Here is a 14132-nt window from a genome sequence, read left to right on the forward strand (position 1 = left end):
CTCGCTGTGAGACAGGCGTCCCAGGAAGGACCGTGCACACGTTTAAACGTAACCACATTCTGTGGCACAACTGTGGCCCCAGGGCGTTCCCACCGCCAGCAGGCGGGGTCAGTGGCACCAATAAGGAAAGAGCTCAGGAAGCCAGAGAGGGCTCTTCTGGGGTCACCTGCAGCTGGGGGAGCCCACCCAACCCCGCGTGAGAAGGAATCGAGATGCCAGGTGATCACACCTGGGCCCAGAGACTGTGGGCCTCTGTCAGAGGGTCACCGTGAGGAGAGAAGCTTGGACGTGCCCAAGGTCGTGTTAAGTGAAAGTGCACAGTTTGCCCAGTAGAGTTTTTTCTTCTCAGTGGCTTTCTTTGGTTATTTTCCAAAGTCACCGCCATGGGTGAACCCAACCACCGCTAGTTCCCCACTGATGTTGGGGTGAAGCCGTGGGGCCATCTGGGAAGCGTTCTTAAAACAGTGACCCCCCGACTCTGCCTCCCTCTGCGTGTCACTGGTCCGGACGAGCCAGGGCACACCTCCTGCTCCCTTCGTGGAGGCTGCTTCTGCTCCAGGGGCCTCCCAACTCATCTGTTTTTCATTGAAAATCAAGTCAGCAGCTATTAATGACTATGAATAGAACATTTAGTTCATTGTGTGAACAGCTTTCAAAACCTCATCTCCAAAAGCTGCCCGAGTATAAAAGACTTAAGCAGAATTTCAACATAAAAATGGAAGAGACACGTCGATCCACTTAATGCACAATGAAACCTTTGGACAAATGTAGAAAAAATATAGGAGGGAAAGGAAATTTTCATTACTTCATTGTCACTAGTTGTTTAGACTCCAAAGGGGGGGGACCTACATAACAAAACAGTGGCATTGTCATTCCAGCAATATGTGGGTGCTGCAAATAGTGATCAGTGTCAGGCTCATACCTGGTCCTGGAGGGCCTTTTACTCCGGGGAGCCCCATGGCTCCTTCTGGTCCTCTTGGGCCTGGTACCCCAGGAAGCCCAGGGATTCGGGGACAGGCATCCAAATCTGCAGGTGGCCCCGGCTCCCCTGAAATTGGAATCACGTGATAGACTCAAATGCTCACAAACAAGCTCCTTCTGTCATCTCAAGTCAGACAGGCTTCTGACACCGATCGAGAATGTTCAACAGCCCCCCAGGCTCCACGAAGGTGGGACTTGATTCACGTGGGTGCGTGAGAAACTTCCAGAAAGCACCTCGTCGCATAAATGACCGACGGAATGAACGGCTGAGTAAGAATGCGATCTCAGAGGAAGCAAAGTATGAGCTAGTGAAGGTTGGTGGAGTCAGCAATAACTGGGTGAACGTCACAGGATTTCCCATCTTTGGGCCACTTTTTCCTGGGGAGCAGCCACAGGTGGGAGAGGTACTGGGGGGATCCTAATGCTCAGCTTAGTGTCTCTCTGGCTCCTTGCAGCCAGTGAGTGCCCTTTACTCAAAGGGAGAGCATTTCCAGGCTGGTAGAGGCACGAAAGCATGACTTTTAACCTCGGGTTCACACTGGAGTTATCTGGGGCCGTTATAAATACGGATGCTGTGTCCCACCCCAGAAACGCTGGTTGAATTGGTACAGGACATGGCCTTGGCAGTGCCCACAAGCTTGGTTGTACGATAAACCCAGCTGGGGAGCTTTTCAAAGCTATTGGTACTGGGACCCCTCTAGACTTACTAAGTAGGAATTTCTGGGGGTGGGACCCAGGCATCAGTAACTTTTTCCCGATGATTCTGATGTGGGCCAGGACTGACAAGCACCACGGTGAAGCGGTAGTCCTGACATTAGCACGTCAGGATCATCTGGCCAGTTTGTCTGAGTCCAGAGCACTGAGCCAGCAGGTCTGGGTGGGCCCAACTTCTGCACGTCTACATGTTCCCGGTGCGGCTGAGGGCGCCATCTGAGATCTCCTTTGCAGAAACACTGCTCTAAAGGCTTAAAATGTTTTTCCTCTTGGTTACATTCACATCTTTAGGGCATTTTTTCTAAAGCTTCACTCAGCCCCCCTGCAAACAACCCACAAGGAAGAAGAAATAATAACCCTAAGCAATAACGATGACAACGGACATGCACTGAATACTTTAGTATGCATCAGGCCGTGTTCGGTGCTTAACAATTAAATGCTCCCAACCCGCCTGCGTGTCTGTGCTGCTGTTACTAGCGTGTCACAAGAAGGAACATCAGGCTCAGGTATATGAGCGACATATTGGAGCCAGCACATGGCAGAGTCTAGATTAGAATCCAAACCAGCGTTCTCTGCGGTCACACCACATCACCATAAGAGCTCTTGACACCTGTGTGATCAACGCTAAGAAATGCAACACATTTTAAAATACACCATTCCTAGGCTTTCTTAAACTTCATACAAACGTGCAAAGTACTGTTAGGGCAGCAATGATAAAGCAGCAAGGGCATTCTAGATGGAGCAGCAAATCATAACGTTGCAGCCCACAGTGGTTAGTGCATCTGTGAAGGTCGCTCTTGAGCCTGTAAGGACTTTGGGATTTAGCCTCTTGTGAAGCATCGTATGAACACACAGCGACACTGAGTTAGTTCATGTTGTAACTGTGCGGGGAGCTGAACGGAAACCTTAGCTCTCCCACTCTGGGCAACTTGAGAGCAATGCAAGTGGCTATTTCCCGAGTTCCCCGAGAAATCCAGTGAGCAGTGTGGTCCCGCCAGTGGGGAAGGAGTGGAGGGAGCAGGTAAGGCAAAGGGGGGCCTTGGGCTGCTACTTCCGATGCAGTATTTTGATGCTCTCTTCAAATGAGTCGATGCATACAGTCACAGAGAAGGGGACTGAAGTGAAACTCATTAAACACACAACTGTAATTTTTAAATGTCAACATTTAAAATAGCAGGATTTAAAAAAATATAGAATTATGCTCTTCTTTACTTTTTAATACACCAGAAGCTGAATGAAAGGGACCAAGGCATCTAAGTGCCCTAAAAATAACACAGGGCATCTGTATTCAGGGCGACTCTCGTTAGGGTTCATAACAAGTGCCGGGAAGGAAGAAATGCATTCATAGCTTTGCTTTTCTTCTTTGGAGAAACTCTTTTCATTCTCTTTGAAAACGCCAGACACAAAATAACGCGCTGCTTTTGCATGGTGGAGGATTAAACAGACACTCGTTTGGAAAGAATAATGGCACTTTCATTCTGACACACAAAGAAATTTGCTCCTTGAAAACAGGCTTCTGCTATCCCAGGAAAGGGTTGTGGCAGCCCCTTACTGGGTGTTAAGGACCCATCTTTCTGTGTTGTTGATGCTACGTATTTTAGGGGGGTGCCATGCACGTATGCCGTAGAGTTTAGGATAGAAACTCCCTTTGGGAGGCACTGTGGCGTCTGACAGCGAAAGGGCGCATGCTCCGTGCCTGGGTGGGAAGGATACTAGCTGAGTGTCTCCAGTGCCAGCCCGGCCCGCGGCTCAGCATCAGGACAGGCTAATATGGGGTTACTATATCTGTAACGAGGAAGCAAAGGCATTCAAACCTAACACAATTACAGGACCCCATGGACACGAATATAGCAAAGGGTGACTCACAAACGCCGTGAAAAGGGGAATATAGAAGCAACTGGAAACCAGACTTAGAGGCAGGGATTCATTGTATAGCAATGCTCACCTCTGGCACCTGGAGAGCGTCGACGGTAGAGCGAGGCCACACCGCGATTTTCATAGGGTGGGAAGAGATGCGAGATGGTGAATTAGGACAAATGTGAAATAGATTGTTTGAGAATATAAATAAAAATTTGAGGACAACACCAATGACAAGCAGCATGACGGCATCTTCATGACATAATCAGTCCACACAGTGTACCCTGGCCGGGGGGCTCTGCTGGTTGGAGCGTTGTCCTGTGCACCAAAAGGCTGCAGGTTTGATTCCCAGGCAGGGCGCATACCTAAGTTGTGGATTCGGTCCCTGGTCAGGGTGCATACGGGAGGCAACCGATCGATGTTTCCCTCTCTCTCAAATCAATACACTTTTTAAAATAAGTCCACAGAGTGTTACTGACAAGAACAGCTATGACTGAGGAATGGAGTTTTCATATCTACAAAAACCGGAAATGAAGCCCTCTTGTGCAATATCAACTTCGAGTTGATTTTTAATGGCATATAAGCCCTAATTTAATGTATATAGAAACCCTGTCCATTGGAAGGCCTGTGGAAATTCCATATTAATTTGCCGAGCCTTATAGGTTATGTAAAGAAAGGAAATATGATAGGAATCAGGGCATAAGCTCCCAGTCAGGCTGGATGAGGATCTGCCGTAAAGCGGTGCCGTTCCCTTCTTCCTTGGCCCCGAGTGCTAATGTGGCAGATTGCCCACTACTCTGAACAGACACCATGTTACCATAATGGTGGTCTAGGGTCTTGAAATATATTACTTCTGCCGATCTCAAATACAGGCGTCTGCTTGCCCTTTCCACGATCCCTTGGCTTGTTTTGACAATGAAACGTGTTGACTGTGGGGCTGAGACTAAATAAGCCTTTCAACTTCATAGGAATTAATGTACTTTACAGAAAAGGTCCAATAAAACATCTAGCAAAGTCAAAGGGAATTCGAGGATGGGAACTGCATACACAATCCTCACATCACGACAATCAAATCAGTCTTTGCCTCTTGGGCGAGGGGACACAGGTTTATTCATCTTCGAGATACTATAGGTAAAACCAACTCCTAATATTCAAGCTTACCCGTTTTAATAATAAATATTAGTTTGCCAAGCATGAGACTTTGTAGTGCAGCCTGGAGTAAATGTAACCTTTATTTGGAAAGGACTGGACTCATAAGAATGTGTGATAATTCAGAATTACCTTCTGAAAGATGACTGTCGGATTAAGTGTTCGGACCAAGTGCCCGGTGTGGGCTGTGGGGTGGAGATGATTAGGCATTAGAAGCTCACCTGCAGGCCCGGGGGGCCCTTTCCTGCCCGGAGGGCCAGGTAAACCCTTCTCTCCAGGTGACCCAGGTAGACCAGGTGGGCCCTGTGGCCCCGGGAACCCCATTGGTCCTAAAAGGATCATGAAAAAACAAGGCAGTGGAACGCAGCAATGTAAGGGCAACGAAATCCCGAACTTTCCTCTGGAGACAGTCAAAGGACTGCAAGCGATCGGGAAACTAGGAAGACGCTTCACTCTCCAGGGACAGTGGCCTCCCAGACCTGAGTCCCCACCACTCTCTCTCTCTCCGTTTCCGCCACACCAGCCATTCAGTGCCTGGCTCACGCTGTCTCCTCTCTGCTCCCCGTCCACAAAGTCCTGCTGGCTCCGCACACTGCAGATGAAGCTCACCTCCTCGGGGAAGCTCTCCCTGGAATCCCAGCCCATGTCCCGTTGCCTTGGGAGGAGCTGTCATGGAAGGGGTCCCTTTCCTCAGGGCACCCATCTTGGGCCACAGCGATGGGTCTTGGGGTGTGCAGGTCTTCCCCCATGAAACTCTACACTTAATGAGAATAGGGACTCTGTCCGATTTTGTTCACTACTATATTCCTGTTGGTGCCTTCTAAGTGTTTGTGCAAAGAGATCAACCGTTTCCCACTGTGAGAATCTAGAGGGCACACCGAGGAGGCTCCCTGGCCCTCCTCACCGTTAAGCACTCTGGCCCTTCTGCCCACTGGAGCGAGAGGCTAGAAGCAATGCTTAGATGTTCCACCAATATTTCTAACGCTCTGCATATCCTTTTGTTATTTGCACACATGCTAGTTCCCGATCCGGAGATTGTGTTAAGGCAGGGGCATTCGTTCTCCAGAGAGGAGCACCTGGGGAGGAGGTGTGTCTCTGTTGGGAGGAGCCAAGTTGGATGGCCAGCCCCTCCTCCTTCCTCTTGGTGACTAGAGTAGCAGCATGTGCGGTCCGTTCTGGGATCCAGCGGCTGGATGCCCACATACCTGCAGATCTAAGCTGCATTCTCTAGGCTGATTTTCTGACCAGTAAAGGTAAGGAGGGTTGTGGGACAGGCGGCACACTGCACAATTCCAGGGGTGCCTCCGCGCTGCGGCCGGGCAGCCTCATGCTGACTTTGGTCTCCCCTCTGCCCAGCTCTTTCGCCTTATGTCACCCTTGGTTCAGAAGTAAGGCAGGGTCTCTGGGCTCCTGCAGGCTTCCAGAGTTGCCCCTCTGGTGTCCCTCACTTATGACTTCAGGGGTTTAAAATGGATCATCATCATTGATACCTTTCCAACAAAGATGCTCTATACAGCTAGTCATTCTCTGAAATTCTGGTGACTAAAAACTCATGTCCCCAAATATTAGCAGCTAGGTAAAAAAAAAAAAAAAAAAAAATCAATGCAAGTAATTATGTTAGCCTTAAGGGAGACTCGAGCATGAACATAAAAGAGCGACGTCAGCCATCTGAAACTGAACTGTCCGACACAGAAGCCACTGACCACATGTGTCTGTCGGACACTTGAAACTGGCAAGTCCAAACTGGGTTGTGCTGTAAGAGTGAAACACACCAGACCTCAGAGGCGGGGAGGAGGAAGATCTTGTGTGGGCAAGGAGTGGTGTGGCTCAGTGGACTGACTGTCATCTGATGGACCGAGAAGTCCTGGTTCGATTCCCAGTCAGGGCGCATGCCTGAGTTGTGGGCTGGATCCCGGGTAGGGGGTGTGAAGGAGGCAGCCAATCAATGTTTCTCTCCCACATCAATGTTTCTATGTCTTTTCTCCTTCCTCTCTCTCTAAAAAAAATTCAATTAAAAAATTGTTTTTAAATAAAATAATATCCAATATATTATATTAAGTTAAAAAGTATGAAAGTTAATTCCATTTTTCTTTTTACTTTTTGAATGTGGCTTCTGCATCTTTAATTACACAGGTAGCTTGCACTATGCTTCCGTTGTTCAGTTCTGGTCTAGGAGATTGTCAAGTGTGCTTGGGCTAAAGATAAATCTGGATTTCTCTTCTTACTTTTCCAACAGTTACTAGAACTTTAGAAAGTTCTTTGGAAAGGCAGGACATTTGGGAAATGTAGCCACCCATTCAATAGAAAATAAGACTTAGGTAATGGTAGTCCAATACCGCAAACCCTCAAAGGCAAGATATCAAAAGTCCTCACGTACTGCTCAAGGAACGACTGTGCTCATACCTTTCTGGCCATCACTTCCGTTACATCCTGGGGAGCCCTGGTGTCCTGGAGGGCCTGGCGGGCCCAGGGGACCGGGAAGCCCTGGCAGACCATAGTCACCTGGGTCCCCTCGCAGAAGGTCAACCGTCCCGGGGGGCCCTGGAGGCCCAGGTGGTCCTGACCACAGAGAGGAAGCAAAAGATTCTTTCAGTCAAAGACAAATGTGTGTGCTGCCTGCCTGAGAGCCTCTTAAGGAAAGTAATTTAATGTTTTGTAAGCAAGGGATGAAGGGAATTAGAAGAATAAGAAAATCAATAGTGTCAGAAGTGAAACAGAGAGTAGGTCTCATGGAGCCTGAGAGTTGGTGTCAATAGTCTGTCAGTAGCTGTTGGACAAAATGAACCTCAGCAAAGCCTTCCCTCCCTCAGAGCCATTACTTTTGGAAGGTACTGGTTTATGATTTTTGTTTACACTGGCATCCCATACTTTAACATGAGGAAGGATGGGAGGATGGAAGGATGGGAGGATGGATGGATGGATGGATCAATGGATGGATGGATGGATGGATGGATCAATGGATGGATGGATGGAAGGATAGATGGAAGGATGGAAGGATGGATGGATGGAAGAATGGATGGGTGGAAGATGGAAGGATGGATGGATGGGTGGATGGATGGATGGATGGATGGATGGAAGATGGAAGGATGGGTGGATGGATGGATTGATGGATGGATGGATTGATGGATGGATGGAATGATGGATGAATGGAAGATGGAAGGATGGGTGGATGGATGGGTGGATGGATGGATGGATGGAACGATGGATGGATGGATAGATGGATGGATGGATGGGTGGAAGGATGGATGGATAGATAGATAATAGGCTTATGAGAAAATTTGGCTGATATGAAAGAAATGTTTATTCAATTAAACTTATAATCCTATTTCAAAACAAGTAAGTGTCTACACACAGGAATTAAGCCCAAATTTTATTCTACTAAAACTGCTGTTTTAAGCACTTTCATTTTTGCAGGAAAATAGAATTATATAATACTGCAATCCCGCCTTTACTGAAACCTTAAGCACTTAAAGATGGTGGGTTTGTGTCTCTGTCTGGGTTGGGAGGACTGTGGTTGTCTGCATTCAGCAGAACACTGCACTGAGCCATGCTGGTCCCCAGTTCCCCGCCCAGCTCTGGTCCCACCCCGTTTTGTTAAACGCTGCCTTGCTGGGGTTGACCCTGCGAAGTGACGAGAGGAACAACATGGACTGTCCGCAGCCCGTGGAGAGCCTCTGTCTCTGCGTGTGCCAGGCCTGGGCCCGTCACTCTGGGCCAGCGGCAGAGTTTATGGGGCAGGTGGAGAGACCCACGTGCAGGACGAGATCCCCGCCACTCCTGAAGCCTCACGCGCAGCCTCGGGCCCGTGGGGGGAAAGGCTGGCTCTGACCCAGACTCTGGACTCACAGAGACGTGGTCTGAGAGGGTGGAACTGGAAGAGGAGGGGCCTGGGCTCTGTCCTGGGTATGGCCCTGCCAGCCCACTGCTGCCCACACCCCCCTTGCCACCTGCCCCATAATAGGGCTGCTGAGGTGCTTCTGCGGTGCCATTCTCTGGCCCTGCCTCCTGACAGCTCCAGCATCTAAGGAAAGGGGCATCGCCAACCTTCGCCAGGAGTCCCCATACCTCTGGGACCTTCGGGGCCAGGAGGTCCTGGATCTCCGGGCGGACCCGGGACAAGAATGTCAGCCTTCGGAGTTCTTCCTGTGGCGCCCGCAGGACCAGGGGGCCCAGGTCTCCCTGAGGATGGAGGTGTTCAGATGTGAGCCTCATCACATGTGAGAGGTTTGGATGTCATTATTCAGAGAGAGAGGCAAAGCATTCTGCTCCTTACCTGGAGGACCTGGAGGGCCCTTATCTCCAAAAAGGCCTGGAGGAGAAATCCCTGGGCTCCCGGGGTCTCCTGTCTCCCCTTTCAGCCCAGGCATCCCCATTGGACCGGGTGGGCCCATTTCGGTCAAACCTTAATGTAGAAAACAGCATTAGCACTATATCTTCTTCTTGTTTGCCCCTGTCATGAGGGTGTGACCAGGACGCAGCTGGTTCTGCTGAGACCAACCTCAGCTTCAGCAGTGACCCAAATGTCTGCGTAGCGTTTCCTGGGTCCCCATTTACTCTCTTAAGACCCATCACCCTGGTCCCCCTTAGGCTTGACTTACTTTATAATTATTTTCCAGATTTAAAACAAAAAAAGACTATGACAACTTAGTGGTAATACCAACCCTCCAACCTCTGCAATGGATAGCGTGAGAACCAATGAGATCCAATAGTACACAACTGTGAATACACTGGCTTGACACGGAGGGTGGACACTGACATGGAAACAGAATTACTGTAGATTTTCACATGGAAAAGGCAGAGCATCATTGGTTTCTTGGAGGGGACACACATTTATTATTTAGAACAGCCACAAAATAAATCCTAAGTGGCTTACGTTTGACTTCTTGACCTTCTGAACTGTGTAAGGATTCAACAGACTCAAGTTTGGCAGCCTAGCAATTCAACCCATTTTCCACGGTCCCTCAAATCCACGTTTCTGACTCCAACTACCTTGTCTGATGGTGAGCTATTTGAGAAATGAATGCAACAAATCTGCATTATATGAAAATAGCAGACCAAGCTAAAATGCAGTTGTTGATAATGATCTACTTGTGATGTCAAAAATAGCAGCAATTTTCTTCAGATAATTTGTTTTAGCAGCAGGCTATTTGAGGGATGCTCAAAGTACTAATTAGACCTGCGTGGTTATACCTGGCATTACTACACTTAAAACAGAACAATACGAAAAAAAAATCCTGACTATGTATTTGTTCTTCATAACATAGCGAAATCTAGCTCCACCTAAGCAATTCTTCAGGGTATTTTCAGCAGAGCGATCATCCTAAGCACCATCAACAAAAGGCACTGTTGCAACCATTCCTTCTTTGGGTTTTCTCAAGTGTCCCTTGATAAGTCATCTTCAGCACTAAAAGGAGTTCCAATATTGCATCTCTGAGCTAAGCCAGTTTCTTAGTTCCACAAAGTAAGTTGTGAAAAGTGAGGAGATACCTACCTGAGGTCCACCAATTGCATTTAAATCTTTCACGGAGGGTTTCCTCTTACCTGAAGTTCCTTTGGCTCCTTTCTGACCCTTTAAACCATGCAAGCCGTTCAGGCCGGGTAACCCAGAGGGACCTGCAATACATCACAGGCCTGTGAGCCCTGGGAGAAGACCAGCCCTGGGACTACTGGCCACCGCTCACAGCACCTCTCAGAGGAGGGCCTGCCGATGGAGGTGGACAGGTTCTCCAGGAGGGGTCTGTAGGTCTCACGGTCTACACATCATCATCAGGGCTGAATCCACGCCAGTAATTATTTAATACATTCATTTGACAAACACTTTCTGCCAAGACGACTTAACACATCCATTTCTTTGGTTGTGTTAAGTAGTCATGGCAGAACCTGGGAGGAGGGTGGGTTTCTGACCATTTCAGGAAGATCTTTCTCTCGGACCAAATACAGTCTAGAATTACTGGATCATGGTGTGGGCGGTGACCTTCAATTTTACGATGATAAAACCATCCTAGACGAGGAAAGAGATTGGGTGGGAGCAAATCCAGACCTCCCTCCTCCCAGGTCCAGGGTCCTTCCCCTCCACCATGATCTTTAAATTCTCATTTGTGCAGGATCTGCTCAGGTAGACGTTAAGGCAATAAGGGGAGGAGAAGCCTGTGGCTCACAGGGGAGTAACTGCCTTTTCTAACTTTGTTAAGCACTGTGCCACTCAGCAAGAACAGGCCTGAAGGTCAAGTTTGGCTGCAGCTCTTTCTTTGCGACTACTTCTTTCAAGAGAATCATTCGACGTCTCTTTGCAGAAACTGAATTTATTTCATGATGACCACGAAAAACTTCATTCTCTGTAGTTCGATGTGCTCTTGTGCATGGCTTCATCTCCTTCCGAATCTTCTGTCAGATATCAGCATAGTTCTCTAAGGAGACATCTGCCAACCTAAGTTTTCACTGAACATTGGACACCTACACATCTATAGAATTATCAATATATAGATATACAGCTACAGATTTATGTTTACATTATAATAAATAGCATATTGTACTACAATATATAAATATATAGATTATAGGAAGGGAGAGGGAAGAAAGGAGGGAGAGAGGAAGGAAAGAAGGTAACTCGTATGTACAGAACATTCCGGGTGCCATGTGCTTCACACACATCTTGCCCCACTGATGAATTTGGGATAAGAATCTTCTCAGCCCCTGGCCAAGGCTGGTAATCTTCCTCTTTCATTAATGGTTCTAACCAGTAGCTGTTCATCTCATCCAAGACTGTAAGTGGTTCGGGGTACAGCCAGCCATTCACTCAGATCACACCCCTTGAATTTGTGATACTCACAGCTTCACTTTATATGACTGACACACAGAAAGTGCCCACCCCCCACGCCACGACACCTGCAGAGACCCCCTCGATGCCCTGTGGCAGGCTCACACCATACAACAGTCCTGGCTTGGGTTTATTTTGGGTAAATTAATGGAGTGCAAGATCAGATCTTATTAATCTTTCTATGTACGCACTGGCTTATTGCCTGACACACACAGTCGGTGTTCAGTAAGTGTCTGTGGAATGAGTGAGTGAGAGGACAAGTGAGTGAGTGGAGAAAACGTGGAATGTGGAGGGTGATGACAAAGCTTTAAAGAGAAGTGGACTACAATTTCCATTTCATGTCACATCCTTCTGCGATAGATTTTTAGTAGAATCTGGGGAAGTGAGAGGTGTCCATTTATATAGAAGTAATTCAAGTGCTAATTACTATTTTCTCATTAAAGCAAGTCCTCCGTGGGCTTATTAGAAGGTGGACATTAGCTGGTTCCATTTTATTTATTATCAGTGCTTGAGACAGACAGTTATTCTGTTTTTAAAATCTAAAATTTAGTGAGGGGAGATAAATGGTGATGGAAGAAGACTTGACTTGGGGCAGTGAACATGCAATATACAGATGATGTATATAGAATTGTACCCCTGAAACCTATATAATTTTATTAATCAATGTCACCCCAATAAATTCAATAAAAATAAACTTTAGATTGGTACAAATGAGCCATATTCTCATGCATCAAAAAAAAAAAAAAAGGAATGCACCCTTACTTTCCCGAAAGGTCTCTTTCCTTACCACTTGAAACAGCTCTGCTTTAGTTGATTTTTCAATCATCTTTCCTATTTATGAGCCAATGTTCTAAGTTTTCACCAAAAGAACACACAGACCTTCCTCATCTGCCAAATCTGGATATTTACTGCAATCTATCTGAAATGATCATAAATTTTAAGACTCCTTTGCTATTTCAATGTGTTTTGATCTCCAGCTTTAAGCCACCAAGATTGATGGCTTGGGGGAGTTGGCCAGGGCTGGAATGCTTCAGCTTCTGCCAACTCTCCATTGTCACATCAACACGTCCAGATCCTGGCCAGTCCCAGCCCCAGCCCCTTGCCATTGTCAGACTGGCCGACCCTTATCTGACCCAATGTTATCTTTCTAAATTGAATGCAGCTACATCTGGGTAGGGTTTTAAGGGCAATTTTTCCTTTTTACTGAAAGCTTTTTATCAATCCCATCTCTAAATCAGAAAGTTGTTCATGCATAAAATATATACAGTGCAGATGAGAGACAATTAGGCTAACAAAGCACATTCCTTGGTAATGAGGATTTTTATTCACCTCTGACAACCATCACTTACGGCTGCATCTCGCTGCAGTCACAGGCCCGGGCTCTCCCTCCAGCACAGGATCTAACCTCCACTCCAGATGTAATTGTCCTCCTAGCTTCCAAATGTGTTAGCCAAGTGATGCTTTGTCACTGGATCTCCACTCTACGATTTTCTTCAGTCCTAGAGCCTGAAAACACTACTCTATCCCCATGGGCCTTCATATGGGCTTATACTTTTAAGAGGGGGACCACCTTGTCCCTGCTTGTTAGGGACTTTCCCAGTTCTTGCACAGGAAATTCCACAGCCTGAGATACCCCCTCAGTCCCAAGGAAACCAGGACAACTGGTCACCCTAACATTAAAGCTGATGGGAAAGAGAGACCCACATGACTATACATAATGGTGGAGCAGAGTTAAAACTTATCAAAACAGATTGTGAAATACGACTTCATTTTTCTTTTTAATTCAGAAAATACTTGAGTGTCTACTAAGAAAATGCACAAGACATAAGACATGGTCTCCCAACCCATGGAGCTCCAGTTCCCAAATGTACTTAGTGACAGGCAATGGATGAGACCATCCCAGATTTGATAGAACAAACAGGCAATTAACTTGGGGCTGGTAAGTGCCGTGGGGGCAGGGCAGGAGGGGAACTCTAGGGCTAAAAAGGGAGGGAGAATGTTTCTTGGCTGATAAAAGACATTCCAAGGTATTTTATTTCTTATTAAATATTTTACTTGCCACCAACCGAAATAACCCGCTCCACACTACATTATTTATATTTGTCTTTCCATCCCCATTATTACAATCTTCTGTGAACACCCAACTGGCAACGGGGTGCCTTCCTCCTAGGGCGTGTGCAGCGGGAAATTTACATCTAGGAATCAAGCCATTTTTAGCATATGCTTAAGTTAAAGTTTAAGTCTGACTGCACACAAGCAGGACTCGGAATCCATATGGCCCGTTCTAGCAGAGCAAACAACTTTGAGTTCAGCAGCTGGTTTGTTCAAACAAGAAAATCGGGCCCCTTGACTTATTGAGCACATATTTCAAATATTTAGTTTCTCAGTTCAAAGTGTTTCTGCTGGAGTGTGGTTCATTTTTATACCTGCATGATAAAGTGCAACAATGGATTTAGATGGTCGACGTTTTAATTTTTAGGAACGTGTTTCACTGTGTAGTTTCTTTTAAAGACTGGCTGTCCCCTGGGCAGTTCGCAGTGAAGCAGTGCCACCGCGTGGTTGGGAGGAACACTGCAGCGTCTGTCTGCACACTGGGCGAAAGCTTGAATGGTTA

The 14132-nt window shown here is 47.1% G+C and overlaps 1 protein-coding gene across 1 annotated transcript in view; it reads right to left on the reverse strand.

The window, feature by feature from the left end:
• The window catches only part of COL4A4 (collagen type IV alpha 4 chain), a 94150-nt gene that overhangs the window by 5932 nt on the left and 74086 nt on the right, over positions 1-14132 (reverse strand). The window contains exons 37-43 of the mRNA XM_036254116.1: positions 10243-10314; positions 8975-9103; positions 8767-8880; positions 7105-7260; positions 4923-5030; positions 3641-3649; positions 923-1048 (exon numbers count right to left, since the gene is read on the reverse strand). Of these exons, the coding sequence (XP_036110009.1) occupies positions 923-1048; positions 3641-3649; positions 4923-5030; positions 7105-7260; positions 8767-8880; positions 8975-9103; positions 10243-10314 (714 nt within the window). The remainder of the gene's footprint in view (positions 1-922; positions 1049-3640; positions 3650-4922; positions 5031-7104; positions 7261-8766; positions 8881-8974; positions 9104-10242; positions 10315-14132) is intronic.

Source organism: Molossus molossus, unplaced genomic scaffold (genome assembly GCF_014108415.1).
Source record: "Molossus molossus isolate mMolMol1 unplaced genomic scaffold, mMolMol1.p scaffold_m16_p_11, whole genome shotgun sequence".
Classification (NCBI taxonomy): domain Eukaryota; kingdom Metazoa; phylum Chordata; class Mammalia; order Chiroptera; family Molossidae; genus Molossus; species Molossus molossus.